Source organism: Patella vulgata, chromosome 6 (genome assembly GCF_932274485.2).
Source record: "Patella vulgata chromosome 6, xgPatVulg1.2, whole genome shotgun sequence".
Classification (NCBI taxonomy): Eukaryota; Metazoa; Mollusca; class Gastropoda; family Patellidae; genus Patella; species Patella vulgata.
Window position 1 is genome coordinate 25,677,632 of NC_065884.2, and position 14,574 is coordinate 25,692,205.

Genomic DNA, 14,574 nt, shown 5'->3' on the forward strand with positions numbered 1-14,574 from the left:
GGCAGTAATGTGGTATGTAACCAAACAAGTTTGGGGCAAAAAATCAACAATAACTCAATGGCAATTATTTATTTGCTCTTGCTATTATTCGATTAACTGCATGGTTTGTAAAATAAAATCTATTCATAAGTACATTCATATCACATTACCAGTATATAGAGGTGTATAGTCTAACAATTTGAAAAACGAAAATGTTGGCATTGAATTGTACATTTAATTCTAAAACACCAAATAAAATGACTAAATAACTCATAAAATAACATGATATATATTCCTCTCTGACCAACATACTTTCTAGTTCTGCTTAAAAAAAAAAAAACAACGGTTGCCAGGCAAGATACGCCCACATTTAGCAAGAGATGGATAGAAAACAAGCTAAGTTATTGCCTGAAATGCGTGAATATCAAAAGGGATTGAGATCTTTGGGATATAAATATATATTTTAAGTTTTATCAGAATTGGACTAAAGTTGTGACCTCTATAGGGTCCACAACCTTCGTATTACATACATAGGGTGTAACAGTGATACATTTAAACATTTTTTTAAAATCGGATAAAAATTGTGACCTCTAGAGGGTCCACAAGAGCTAAAAATGTGATTTTTCGTACAATTAGGGGCCATAAGCCAGGAAGCTACGGTCTGATCTGTGCAAATATCGAAAGAAACCAAGCTCTTTGGATTATAAACATACATTGCAAGTTTCATCAAAATCGGATAAAAATTGTGACTTCTAGAGTGTCCACAATCTTGGTATTACATACTTTTACACTATGTATGTACAAGGAGCGACTATTTTGTCTGGTAATTTCGGTGAGATTTTTATGAAATTTGAACTCAACCTTTACTGATGTGTAACGTTGATATATTTAAACGTTTTTTAAAATTGAATACAAATTGTGACTTCTAGCTGGACCACAAGCCAAAATCCAGGAAGTTATGTTCGGATATAGGCGATTATCGAAAGAAACCAAGGTCTTTGTGATTTAAACATAAATTTAAAGTTTCATCAAAAGCGGATCAAAATTGTGGCCTCTAGAGGATCCACAACTTTGATATACCATATTTTTACACTATTTGCATACGAGGGGCGGCCATTTTGTCCGGCAGTTTTGGTCCAATTTTCACAAAATTCAAACTCAACCGTCATTATGGTGTAACGGTACAAACAGGGGCCATAATCCATGAAGTTTCGATCCGATACATGCCAATATCAAAACAAAATTGAGATCTTTTGAAAATAAACCTATATTTCAAGTTTCGTCAAAATCGGATAAGAATTGTGACAATATACATGAAAATGTGGGCGTATAAAAATAAAATCGTGATGTGCTAGATAGTGTCATTACCATACTCTATATGACTTGACATTAATATTTTCTAGGGAAGAAAACATGAATATCTTCGTTCAGCGTGAGATAATAAGAACATCTACCTGAACAAGACATATTATTAGATGTAAAGTTGATAAGATGACAGGCGAACACACTTTTATACTAAAATGTTTGATTTATATATATGTAACTCTCACTTATGTTTTAAGAAACAATACAAAGATTCTCCTCAGAGAACACATACATTTCAACATTCAATTATAAGGTGGCAAATCAAACCATGACACATATATTTCAACAAAATATAATCATGTATTTATATATAAATAAAGATTTATGTGATTAAAAACTTTCATATTTGGATAAAGATTTATGTGATTCAACACTTCCATATTTGGATAAAGATTTATGTGATTCAGTACTTCCATATTTGGTTTTCACTTCTGGTACCACAATTTGTGGGGTGTTGTTTATTTGAACATCAGTTATTGTGTTTAATTGTCTTTTAACAAGATTTGCATACATTCCACCACGATGTAATAATTCCTGGTGACGACCTTGTTCTACAACTTCCCCATGATTTATAACTAAGATTCTATTGGCTGCCTCTACTGTACTCAGACGATGAGCTATAATTATAACAGTCCGTCCTTTAACATTATCATAAATAGCTTGTTGTACCTGACAAAAAAAAATAATAATCTATTATCTAAAATGTAAATAAATATACATGTATGTGTTATTCTCTGCCTCTATCGTCCCTAGGCGAAAAAGACCCACGGCATCCAATATAACATTGAATTAAAGAGAGAATTTCATATTTTCTAAGAAAGTCAAAACATAATTATTTCTATGTCTTTTGCTCAATAGGTTGTCAACTCACTATTATACGATCATAGGTATCATTCACCCACTTATAAATCCTTGACCCCGGAAATAATAACACAATTACCTCCCTTGTTTTTATATCCCCCCCCCCCCCCCATGGAATAGCTATCTTCAAACGTTTGAATTTGAAGTTGAAAATGATATTTTTGCCAATTTCTCAACTGGCAATAGTGAATTATAGGATTATTCTTTAACGAGGTAGGACTGTTTATAGATACATACATCTATTTTAAAGGCTCAATACCACTCTTGTTGTAACTGAATAATATGTCCCAATCTTTATTCTGGTCAACAAATTGTACTATTTTAGAATATTTCAATTAATTGATGATACAAATTTCATCTTAACACACCTTATTTAAAAATTTTGAAAAATTCAACATAATGGTTTGAAACGTCTAACGTAAACCTTTTCAAATGAAACTTCGATTTAAAAATATTTTTGAACCCTCTGGACAAGTAAAATAGGATGTAATGGATAATTTACGCAACAGGTAGGACACTTAAACATCTAGTACTTAGATAGAGATATTATTTATTTTCTGGAGCTTTCAAGCCAGCAAGAGTGTTATTCTCCCTTTAAGGCTTTATTTTAATACATTTCAAAAATAAAACTTAAAAATATGAAATTGCAACTTTAAGGTATATGGAGCAAGAAATAACAGATACGGTACACAAGGCAGAGCATACTGATAGAACTCAGCTCTACCATAGGAATGTCATTCACTTTGACACATTAGTCTGTTTAATTGTCTTTCTTTTGAATGTTACTAAACCTGATTCTTTCTTATTAGGAAACTGGACCTCCTATAAGTGTAATATAAGATAGTCCCTGCTAAATAACTTCAACTTACCACATGTTCTGATTCTGAATCAAGAGCACTTGTTGCTTCATCTAAAACTAAAACTACAGGATTGCGTATTAACGCTCAAGCTATGGCTATTCGTTGTTTTTGACCTCCGGATATCTGTAGTCCCTTTTCTCCAGTCTCTGTTTCATAGGTTTTTGTCATTTTTGATATAAAATCATGGGCATTGGCTAATATGGCTGCATGCTCTATGTCATTTTGCGTGAATTCATCTTCTAACCCGTATGCTATGTTTTCTCCTATTGTTCTGGCATATAAAACTGGTTCCTGACCTACCATGGCAAGCTGAAAACACAATAAAAACATATTCTACTTGTGTTAACTGAAAAATCTAACCTGTATTTGTTTTGGAAAGGAAATTTGTAGCAATGTTAAAAACTAGCACACCGGTATTGGCATTAAAAGTCACTTTTATTGATCTTTGAAGATCATCTAGGCCTCAATTATTATTTTTCTTATTGGCAAAAAGTACAACTAGGGATGTAATCAGGGATGGTATATTAAGGTGAATATAAGCTCCACAAATCACCATTGAATTTTCAAAATTTTTGGGAGAAATATCTCAGTTCAGTGAAGCAATTTGACTGAAATTTTCAGCATATTCTATTTTCATTAGCTATCTTTTAACTATTATAGTGAGAACTGTCAACTCTTTATCTAATCTTACCTAATGTCCCTTTAACAAAATATATATTTTATTTATCAAACATCATAAACAAAATGTTCTTACCTTTCTATGTAAATAATCATGACTATAATCATTTAATTTAACTCCATCCAGTAACACTTCTCCTGATTGTGGTTCATAAAAATGTTGAAGTAGATTAACTATAGATGATTTACCCCCACCACTTGGTCCCACTAGAGCTACAACTTCTCCTGGTTCTACAGTAAATGATACATTCTGAAACACAAAATACAGATCATTTTTACACAAATGTTTATTATTTCTTATACAAAGCATTAATCTTGTGGAATAGTCAAGTATACAGGGATTTGGATGCTTTCCAAATTATTGCATTTTTTAAATCCTAAATCTGTGTCTCAAACATCTCAACCAGTCTGCAGAAAAAGGCACCTGTCACAGACATTGTCAGCCACAAATTTAGGATTTGTCAGGCACAGTCCCTCGGGTGCATGTCTTTTTGATTGGCACAGTATTGTCTTTTTTCTGTGTTTTTATTGATATAATTAATACATGGCCAGATAAAAATGTCACAAACTAGTTTATTATTCCCAGGTCTGCATCGCAATAATATTATTTACCAGGTAATGACAATTTTCTTTCGATGGCATCAGTAAGTTATGTTCCAACAGCTTCATCTGCTACATCTATTCAGTCATGCACATCCTTCCCCATACATACATCTATGACCCCAAGTCGTTTGTGGGAAGATGTACCCTGTTAACACACCCAATTTGACTCACATCTATGTTATCTAGTCATTAATATTGAGATGTACCCTGTTCTTACATCTACATCTAATCATTTGTGTTGAGATGTACTCAGTTCCCACGCCTACATCAGTAATATTTAGTCATTTAAGTTGAGATGCATCTTGTTCAAACAGCAACATCAGTTATATTCAGTTATTTAAGCTGAGATGCATCTTGTTCCCTGGGGACCACGGTGGCTAGGTGGGTAAGGCGCTGGCTCGCTAGCCTGGAGGTCGGGTGTTCGATCCCTGCATTGGCCAAGAAAGTTCATCCCGATTTTCCGACGTGGTTTCCCCTTGTAAGTGATGCAGGACGGAGGGCCTGACAAGGACAGCTGTCTAGTCCTTCGGATGATACGAAAAACCGAGGTCCAGTGTAAACATTGAAATGCACGTAAAAGATCCCTTGGCAGTTGGAATTCGATATAAGAGTAGGCGATAGTGCCGCTGCCCGGGCAAAATTTCACTCATAGCACACTGTATGGCGCATGCCCGTCTTCATTAGCCCAGTATAGGAACAGAACAGTAGGACGTTAAACCCCATTTCATTTCATTTCATCTTGTTCCCTACATCAGTTATAGACAGTCATTTAAGCTGAGAAAACATCTTTTTCAACCCCTACATCAGTGATTTTCAGTCATTCAAGCAGAGATGCACCTTGTTCCCATGCCTACATCAGTAAGCTGTGATCCACTGTGTGTTCCCACACCTACATCAGTAATACTCAGTCATTCACCCACACGAGTGATATTCAAGCTGAGTTGCACCTTGTTAACACGCATGCATCAGTGATATTCAAGCTGAATTGCACCTAGTTCGCACACCCTCTGTCAATTTTGTTGAAAGGTACCACTTTTGTACTTCTTCTTTAAATTAAAGTTACAATTTCATATTTTTAAGTTATATTTTTAAAATGTATTAAAATAAAGCCCTAAAATAGATGGTATCTATAAACAGTCCTACCTTGTTAAAGAATAATCCTATTAATCCTATAGTTCACTATTGCCAGTTGAGAAATTGGCAAAAATATCATTTTCAACTTCAAATTCAAACGTTTGAAGATAGCTATTCCATGGTGGAGAATAGGAAAACAAGGGAGGTAATTGGGAGGTAATTGTGTTATTATTTCCAGTGTGAAGATTTGTAAGTGTGAGAAAGATAACCTATGATCATATAATAGTGAGTTGACAACCTATTGAGCGAAAGACATAGAAATAATTATGTTTTGACTTTCTTAGAAAATATGAAATTGTAACTTTAATACATCATCAATATGTGAAAAATAATTCATCCCTCAAAGTACAACAAGAAATTAGACTTTTGTTGAATTTCTGTATTTCATTCCAACCCATTTCATCTAGCAGCAATTAGCACAACTCACCTTTAAAACTTTACAATCAGCTCTACTAGGATAGGAAAAGCTGACATCTTTAAATTCTATTTTTCCATCTAATGTTAGAGGCTTATAACCACCATCAGTAAGATTAATATTAGGTATTCTATCTATATATTGAAATACTTTATGTGAAGCCCCTAATGATTGCATTAAACCTGTATACACATCAGCCATATCCTGAAATAAATAATAGGGTTTATAATAGAGTTTACCCTGGCCTATTTTACCATGAGACCCAAACACATATAATGATATATGAATATAATAACAGCTTGACCTTAAAGTTTTTATTAGGATTCCTTTGTTTTCAAATTATGATTAAAACAGGATATTTTGAAGCCGTATCTGTCATCAACAGATATTATAAACAAAATGCCATTAAGTCAAGACCGATTGTCGAACCATAACATATAATATTCAATTCTAATTCTTTGCGTCGATGGGCATAATCAACCAATCAGCTAATTAATACGAGATATATCAGGGATATATAAGACCAGAATTAACTCGGCGATTCAGATAGCCATTGTTAGGACAACATCATGTAACGTTTCCAGCAGAAGCCGCTCTGGCCAGAGCGAGTTGAGTGGGGTTGAGAGAATGAAAGACATTATAGTTTTTAGTTTTAGGTAGACTTATGCTGTGTTTATGTATCTGTGCTTATGTATCTGTGCTTGATATAAAATGTATTTAACAATAACAGTGTGTTCCTGAGTTATTCTGGTGATATATTTGAAGTTATATTAAGTCCGTGGGCATGTCCATTTCAAAGTTCCATTCTAAGAGAAATATTTAAGTCAATAATTGCAAAACCGTGAAGTCCAAGATTGGTGAGTTGAAACAGTATACAAGCCGGTCATACCTAAACGATTAGTAGCCAAAACTAAGAATGTGTAACAATGATAGTGTTACACATCAGATTTGGTAACCTTGTGGTTTAGCTTCAATATTCGACTGGCTATGCTACATCATGGACCTTAAAAATCTATCATAAGGTCCATGGCTACATCATGCCTTTTCATATTTTATCAGTGAATGTTGAGATCTGGGGTTTTGTTGCGTAAAGAATGAAACACTAAATAGCATATTTCCAGTCCCTATTAAAATTCAAATTGTTTTACATTTGATATTCATGATAAATATTTGTACCAACATTATAATTCACTGCTATACTCCCAGGTCTGTATTTCATCAGATTGTCAGAAATTTGTGCTAAATTCACGTGTGTAACAAAATAACCTTACACTGTTAAAATTGAAATTTTCCTTAATTACTAAACCACTAAATTACTAAATTAAAAATTTGAATGTTACATATCTATTCCTATAATAACTGATATTAATACTTACGTCTAAACTATCACCTAGTTGTATTTGATATAATATAAATGATACAAGATTTCCTCCTGACAATTGTCCTTTTATTACCAGATGTCCACCATAATACAATGTACTAACTGTTAACGCTAACTCAAATAACTAAAATATAGTAGACAAATCAATATTATCATCAAGGTTCCCTCTAATTTCAAAAAAAAATCCCCTAGCAACACACTGACAGGACTATATAGACTACATGTAAATATAAAGTATTTATTTCAGGACACGTTCGGGATAGCAGCCCTTCATCAGTGCCCGAAACACTTTTATATAGTCTACACGTACAGTCTTGCTAGGGAATTTTATTTTGGAAGCATTTACAAAGGGTTGCTTTATTCTCGCTCATCACTGAGATCAACGCTGACCTGCACTGTTCCAGGGATTTTACCTGCCACTACTACTTTTAGTAAGAAGTTGACTCGTCGCAATCTTGGAATTAGTTCTCTTCTGTAATTGTTAGTAGTCTGTGTGCAAGAAATCGTATGGTATGCAGATTTTATTTGTGACAATAGTATGTTTGTCTAAACTTAAAATTATTTCAAGATACTTTTGGTGCAACCTAATCTCTCCTACCTATAGTAAAACTGAATACCGGTAGGCAAATAAAGAACAGATCAAGTGAACCTTGTTAAGTGATGCAGTGGCGTACTCTGAGAACCAGAAAGTTTAATTAATTGACTTAAAATTTGTGTGCACATTAATTTCCCTGACAATGGCCTCCAGCTAACTTCAGAATCTTCAAGGACAATAATCGGACCAAGCTTCTTCCTGTTTGGCATTCACACTTTTTACATTAACTATATTCAATTGAAAAATATCATCAATCTTCAATGACAGTGCTACAAGTGTTAGAAAGTTAAATTACTATATATTTACCTGGTTACATATACTATAACCACCATAGATCATAGCTAACTTTACATCTAACTTATAGGTAACCATTAACGCTTTATAATACCGAGCTATTTCACCCAACTCATTAGCAAAACTACGAACAGTTCTCATTGTGGAACATGCCTCTTCAGCTACATTATTAGCTTTCGCTAAACTGTCTTGCACTTGCTCAGATAATTTCTGAAAAATAAATTGTTGTAAGGTTAATTTTTCCGGTAAGATGAGTGAAAACTTTAAGAAAAAGAACCTCTCTAGATTAGGTTGAAAGTTGAAATTGATTGATCTAATGTGTTATTTTAGCACAATAAGTGGAAGTCTGTGTATTTTGATTTTGTTTTTTTTTAGTTTAAATTATAGGTTAAACTGTGAATAGTTAAATACAAAATCAGTCATATCCAACGACTGCTTTAATCTACGATTATGGTTTTAATTTGTTAATGCAAATGTATTTACAAAAAAAATCTCACAAAACAAATAATACATCCAAATGAATCAAATCAACACTTTTATTTTTGTGTCATGCGTTAATTTTATTTAATTTTCATTTTGTTTTTCTTTGCATTATGGGAACCACGTGGATAAGTGGCTCGCTAGCCTGTTGGTCGTGTGTTTGATCCCTGCATTGGCCGAGAAAGTTCCAATGTGGTTTCCCCTTGTCAGTGGTGCAGGCTGAGGGCCTGACAAGCACAGCTGTCTAGTTGTTCGGATGGAATAAAAAACCGAGGTCCCTTGTATGCATTGGTGTGCATGTAAAAGATCCCTTGGCAGTTGGAATTCAATATAAGAGTAGGCGATAGTGTCGCTGCCTGGGCAAAATTTTCCTCATAACACACTGTATAGCGTATGCCCATCTAAATTAGCCCAGTCAGAGCAAAACAGTAGGAAGTTATACCCCATTTCATTTCCTTTGCATCGTATTTGGACATATTGTATATATAAAGAAAACACAATTTGGGCTCTTAAGTCTCTTATGCTTAACACAGAAACAAAATCACTGACAAAGGTTTTTATACAAATAAGAGGAAAAACGGTAGATTATAAGAATAATATTAAATAGCATTAAATAACTTTAAATAGTATTAGCACAAAAATGTGTTTCAAAAGATCGTGTTGCTAAAAGTGTACCAGTATTTAACTTACTTCATAATAATTTCCGTAAATTTTAGATACAACAAATATTATTGGTAGCCCGGCAAATGTTACTAGCGACATTCTCCATGATATCCTAAACATAAACACAATCACACCAACTGTAATAAACAATAGGAATAAGTTTTAATTACACTGTCTTCATTAGCCCAGTAGGAACAGAAAAGTAGGATATTAAACCCCATTTCATTTTCAACTTTTAATTAAAACTTGTCAACTTGATTCCTTGTAAATTTTGTTTGATATTGGTTGGGGAGTTATTTTTTCATAATTTAATAAATGTTAAATACAGATGAACTATTTGGAAAGCACCTCTCATTTATAAATTATACCAGATTAGCTATAGAGTCAACTTTTAACCTGTGTTCTATATTTTGTTTTTTAAAAAAAATTAAAATGAACACCAATACATTTTTTGGTTTAGATCAAGACAAAATTTGTCACTTTCATTAAATATTATGTGTTGATTTGTTGAAAATTTAACGTCTATAAATAAAACCAACTGTCAAAAATCAAAAAGCTAAAATTGAAACTAGATTAATTGACTTCTACTTAATCTATTGAAAATAATCATAAAGAGCTTGCCCCATCAATAATTGAAATAACACACCAAATCAACTCAATTTAATACTTAATTTTGATATAAATAAAAGAGGTTAAAGATGAATTATGTGAAATTTACATAAAGAGTTGGTTGTTTGATTGCTATAATAGTTATAAAATAGATAATTTAAAATGAATATATTGCAAATTTGATTCAAATTACTTTATTCTGAGCAAAGTTATGGGTGATGGAACGATTATCATCATAGCAACATTACTTGTTAATTGAGACTCAGCCTCGCTTCACCATTTTTAAATTAAATCATTAAATGGCAATTGTATTGCAATCTGTTTAAATCTCCATCATCTAATGGTCTAAAGAGTTGATTATAGGCTTGTCTTGTGAATCAATATCAAAAAAATAATTTATCTAACATTTGAAGCCAAAATAAAAACCTGCAATAGGCAGATTTAGCTCTTACATAATGCAGCTTTATTAGAATTTGCTGGCACACAATTAAAATTGACTGACAGCTATATATGTAGATATATATCGACTGAACATAAGTACACAAAAATGTTTGAAATGGGATCCCTTATATCAATATATAATATGCTAAAATATATGAGCAACTTACTAGCTGTAATAAAACTTCTCAAAAAGACATTCATGTTTAAAGAAAGTGTATCACTCATAGTAGCTGTATCTGATGTTAGACGTGAAACTACATCACCTATAAAATAAATTTACTAATACATTTACTAAATAACCGATAAAATAATATACATAAATTTCAAAATGTGTTGTCTTAATTTGTAAGGTAATAATTCCATAAAAGTCATTAAAAGTCATTAAAATGGAATCTGAATATAGAATATTTTGAATCAACAATTTAAAGAAAACTTTTGAAAATTCTTTATAAGTGTAACTATATTATTCATTGTCATTTAAAAATTTAAAAAAATTGTATTAAAAAAACACCAAAAACCATTCTGTAGATATATCAGTAAGTTTAAACAAAATAAAAATACAATTGGTTTCATAATGTTGATATATCAAGGCTTTCACTTCAAAATCTTGCCAGTTGGTCAATGTTTTGTGTTACCAAGACATTGTTTTTTAAAGAATTTAGCAATTTTTAGCAATTGGCTGAAAGATAAAATCTCAGGCCAGTCAATTACACTGCCAGTTGGTCAAGACCAGCAAATATGTCTGAAACAAGAAATTATTTTTAAAAAATGTTTTAATTTACCTGTCCTAATGGTATCAAAAAATCCTATTTCTTGTTTTAAAATAGATGAAAAAAGTAAATTTCTGATTCGGTTACTTAATCGAGCCATAGCTGTACTAAAAAACCCTCCTCTTAGACCCGATGCTACAGCACTGAAATAAAGAACAAATCTCAAATAATATGTTTAATGACTTTGTTGTAAATATGGTTGTTAGATTATCAACAAGTGGGATTCCAACTATGAGCTATTTGCTCACAAGATTACTGAATAAAAAGGCCAAAGCCTACCAACCTGGCTATTGATATTAGAGACATCGTTATTAAAGCATCTGTAAATTTAGACTTAGATTTTTCTATCGCAATTCCATTAATAACTTCACCGGTATAATATGGTAAAAATATTTTACCTGAAAATAAAAGCAAAAAAATAATATGTTAACTTTAGAACAAGAGAAACATCTAGCCCAATCCTTCCTACTTTATTTGATTTTCCGGTGTGGTTTTCCCTTGTCAGTAGTGCAAGAATGATTGCCTGACATTGAACAGTGTCTAGAAATTTGAATGTGACGAAAAAAAATGAGGTGCACGTAAAAGAACCCTTGATGGTTTGGATTTGAAATAAGAGTAGGTTGTACTGTCACTGTCATTTTATTTGAGCATATAAAAGGCAGCAGTGTCAAATCAATAAGAATTAATGACTATAACTTGGTTGGGTGGGTCTGAATAAGTTTCATTAATTTATGATCTTAAAACTCTATAATTGCTTTATTCTGGAATTCCAATCATTAAAATAGACACTACCGCTTATCATATTCTGATTGTTTAGAGAACTTCAGAAGGTGTGAGAAAAAATCTTACCAGTTGATGAAATCAACAGAAATGTGAAAGCACATGATATGTACATCCAGTCAGGTTTAGAAAATGAAAACAAACGAAACACACTGGAACGATCAATCTTTTCCTCACTGTCCTCATCCTTCTGTTTACTGTCTGTTCTGTCTACCAATAAAGGTTCAGCTTCATCAGAGTTTATCGAGAGGACGAGAGGAGTAAATGATATTTTTGACATTATATGCCATTGTATTGATAAACTAATAGACGCACATATAGAGAATCCGAGTAACCCCCACATCCACCCATTATGCAAATTAGCTTTGTCATCAGCTAATCCTAGCAGTTTTATAATAATACACATACAGAACAGTAGTGAGATTAAATAAACATAATTAGCACCAATTTTTATCCGTGGTACGGAATCTTGAATATTAAATACAACAGACAGAATTCCTCCTACTGAAATACAGAATCTCAGTAAACACAGGCACCATACATCAACCATTGATTCCTGGAACCTGTAGCTATAGAAACCATACAGGAATTCATGTCTAAAATCTAACTTGTGAGCAAAGATTAAAGTTGTTGTGATTATATCGACTACACTTAAAAACAAACACAAAAATATCCCTATTAATTTATGCATACTGTCTGTAGCCTATTGTAAACTCAAATCCTCAACTTCAATATGTAAATTTGGGTTTTTATCACAGTTTGAAACTATCACAGCACTCTTAATTGCTCACTTACAAGTTACAGATGGTCACAGTATGCTAATCATTAATATTTAATGATTTATTCTAGTGGCTCGACTGCAGGCTCAGCACATCATTTTAATATGTAGTCTCTCGGACACTTCTTTTATTCAATGTCGCTGTTTCATTTATTGTTCAGTTATTTACTGTGAAAATATAACAATAATATAGATTTAATAATACAGAAAATAATAAATTTAGTCAGTCAGTGATTTACTTTCAAGTGTTACATGTAAGTGGCAGCTGCGGGTATATTATAATACCATACCCAGCTGTCACTTAGTAACAGAATTAACTTCCCACTTTTCTACGCTTTAATTTAAAGGAGCTAAATCGCTAATATTTTGGACCTAGAAATTGACACAAATAGGTCGCAATGCATATAATAATGTAATATGAATATATTAACTGATTTACATTCAGTCGTTTCCGTTTTTACTCTAATTTCAAAACAATTATGTTCGGCGAAAAATGGCAGATTAAGTCTCAATCGAATGGAAATCTCTAGCGTCTGGTTAATCGAGTGATAGTAGTCATTGCGCATGCTCTCCATATAAGAATATTAAGTCACCGTTTGACATGACTTGTAGAATATGTCTAGCCTCATTCTTCAAGTCTCTTGTACAAATGACGGTGAAACGCATTATGGTACACGATTCGTGTACCAATGGTAAAATGTTTATTTTGTCTTGAATATTGGATATCAGAAGCCTACCCTTCCCCGGTAAGATCACAACATCAATGTTGATTTAGATTAACAAATAATTTGTGTTTTCGATGTGGAAGATTTTGGATGATATTGAGTTAGAGACTTAATTAGCTACTATAAAGCTTAAATAAAATATTTTAGTACCCTCTTCACTTTTTCATTGGTGTTTGTTTACTAAAATGCACTTGTATATTAAAGGTCATTGGCTTTTTGAATGAATGAAATGAATGAAATGTGGTTTTATGGCATGTCAGCACCAACCGGGCTATATTGCGCCAAACATATGATGAGTTTTACGAGACAAACTAAATAATAATCACAATAGTAATCTATATATACATAAATAAAAACAAATATCACAGAGATTATCAATTAAAAACAATTATCACAACACTTTATGTATATATATTAAAATATAAGAAATGAAAATCATTGGCTTTTTGATGTATATTTTAATGTGTTTGTCTTGTTAGTACATATGTAGCCTAGGCTGGATTAAAATTATCATTTATCATAATATATTATATATATTTTAATTGTCATATTGTACTTATTTATCGTTACCGGTATTTAGCACTAATTTGTTTTTTATTGGTACCAGTATTAATAATATGTGTACCGGTATATGTCACAAAGTTAAATATATCCGGTACCGATACTAGTTTTTGAGTGCCTGACATTTTGTCATGTAACGTACGGAAGACTACTTAACTAAAACCGTTATTTCCAAAACTAAAACCGTTATTTCCAAGCCTATAATAAGACGACATACAAACATTTCTATTACCTAATCCATCCGACATCTTCAATAAGTCACACTGGATTACTTCAACAAGATCTATTATGATTATGATACTGACGTAACTGAGTGATAGTAAACCATAACATTAAAATTGCTTGTCTTGTAAATTAACGCTAGTATGGACACAAAAAGAATGAATGAACAATATCAAGTTACACTAAACCTTTATTGGTAGCATAACCTTATTTCACAATTGAATGAAAGGGATATAGGTAATCTTATCAATCAATCATTTTTTCCTCATTAATCCATTGGGCCATGACGTGGGTTCATTTCATCATCACACTGAAATTTGTGTCAGAACTACACAAATTAGTTATATTTAACTATAGTTGTCTCCCCTTATTCACTTTAT

General features: G+C 32.3%; 1 protein-coding gene across 1 annotated transcript; it reads right to left on the reverse strand.

The window, feature by feature from the left end:
• Nucleotides 1-54: 54 nt before the first annotated feature.
• LOC126823360 (ABC-type oligopeptide transporter ABCB9) lies at nt 55-14,351 on the reverse strand. Its single transcript, XM_050552152.2, has 12 exons — nt 14,205-14,351; nt 11,978-12,854; nt 11,412-11,526; nt 11,141-11,271; nt 10,526-10,621; nt 9,336-9,445; nt 8,178-8,375; nt 7,272-7,400; nt 5,908-6,099; nt 3,820-3,993; nt 3,075-3,374; nt 55-2,013 (listed from the first exon to the last, which is right to left on the reverse strand). The coding sequence occupies exons 2-11, from the start codon at nt 12,597-12,599 to the stop codon at nt 3,150-3,152; spliced, it is 1,992 nt and encodes a 663-aa protein (XP_050408109.2). The 5' UTR covers nt 12,600-12,854; nt 14,205-14,351; the 3' UTR covers nt 55-2,013; nt 3,075-3,149.
• Nucleotides 14,352-14,574: the final 223 nt, after the last annotated feature.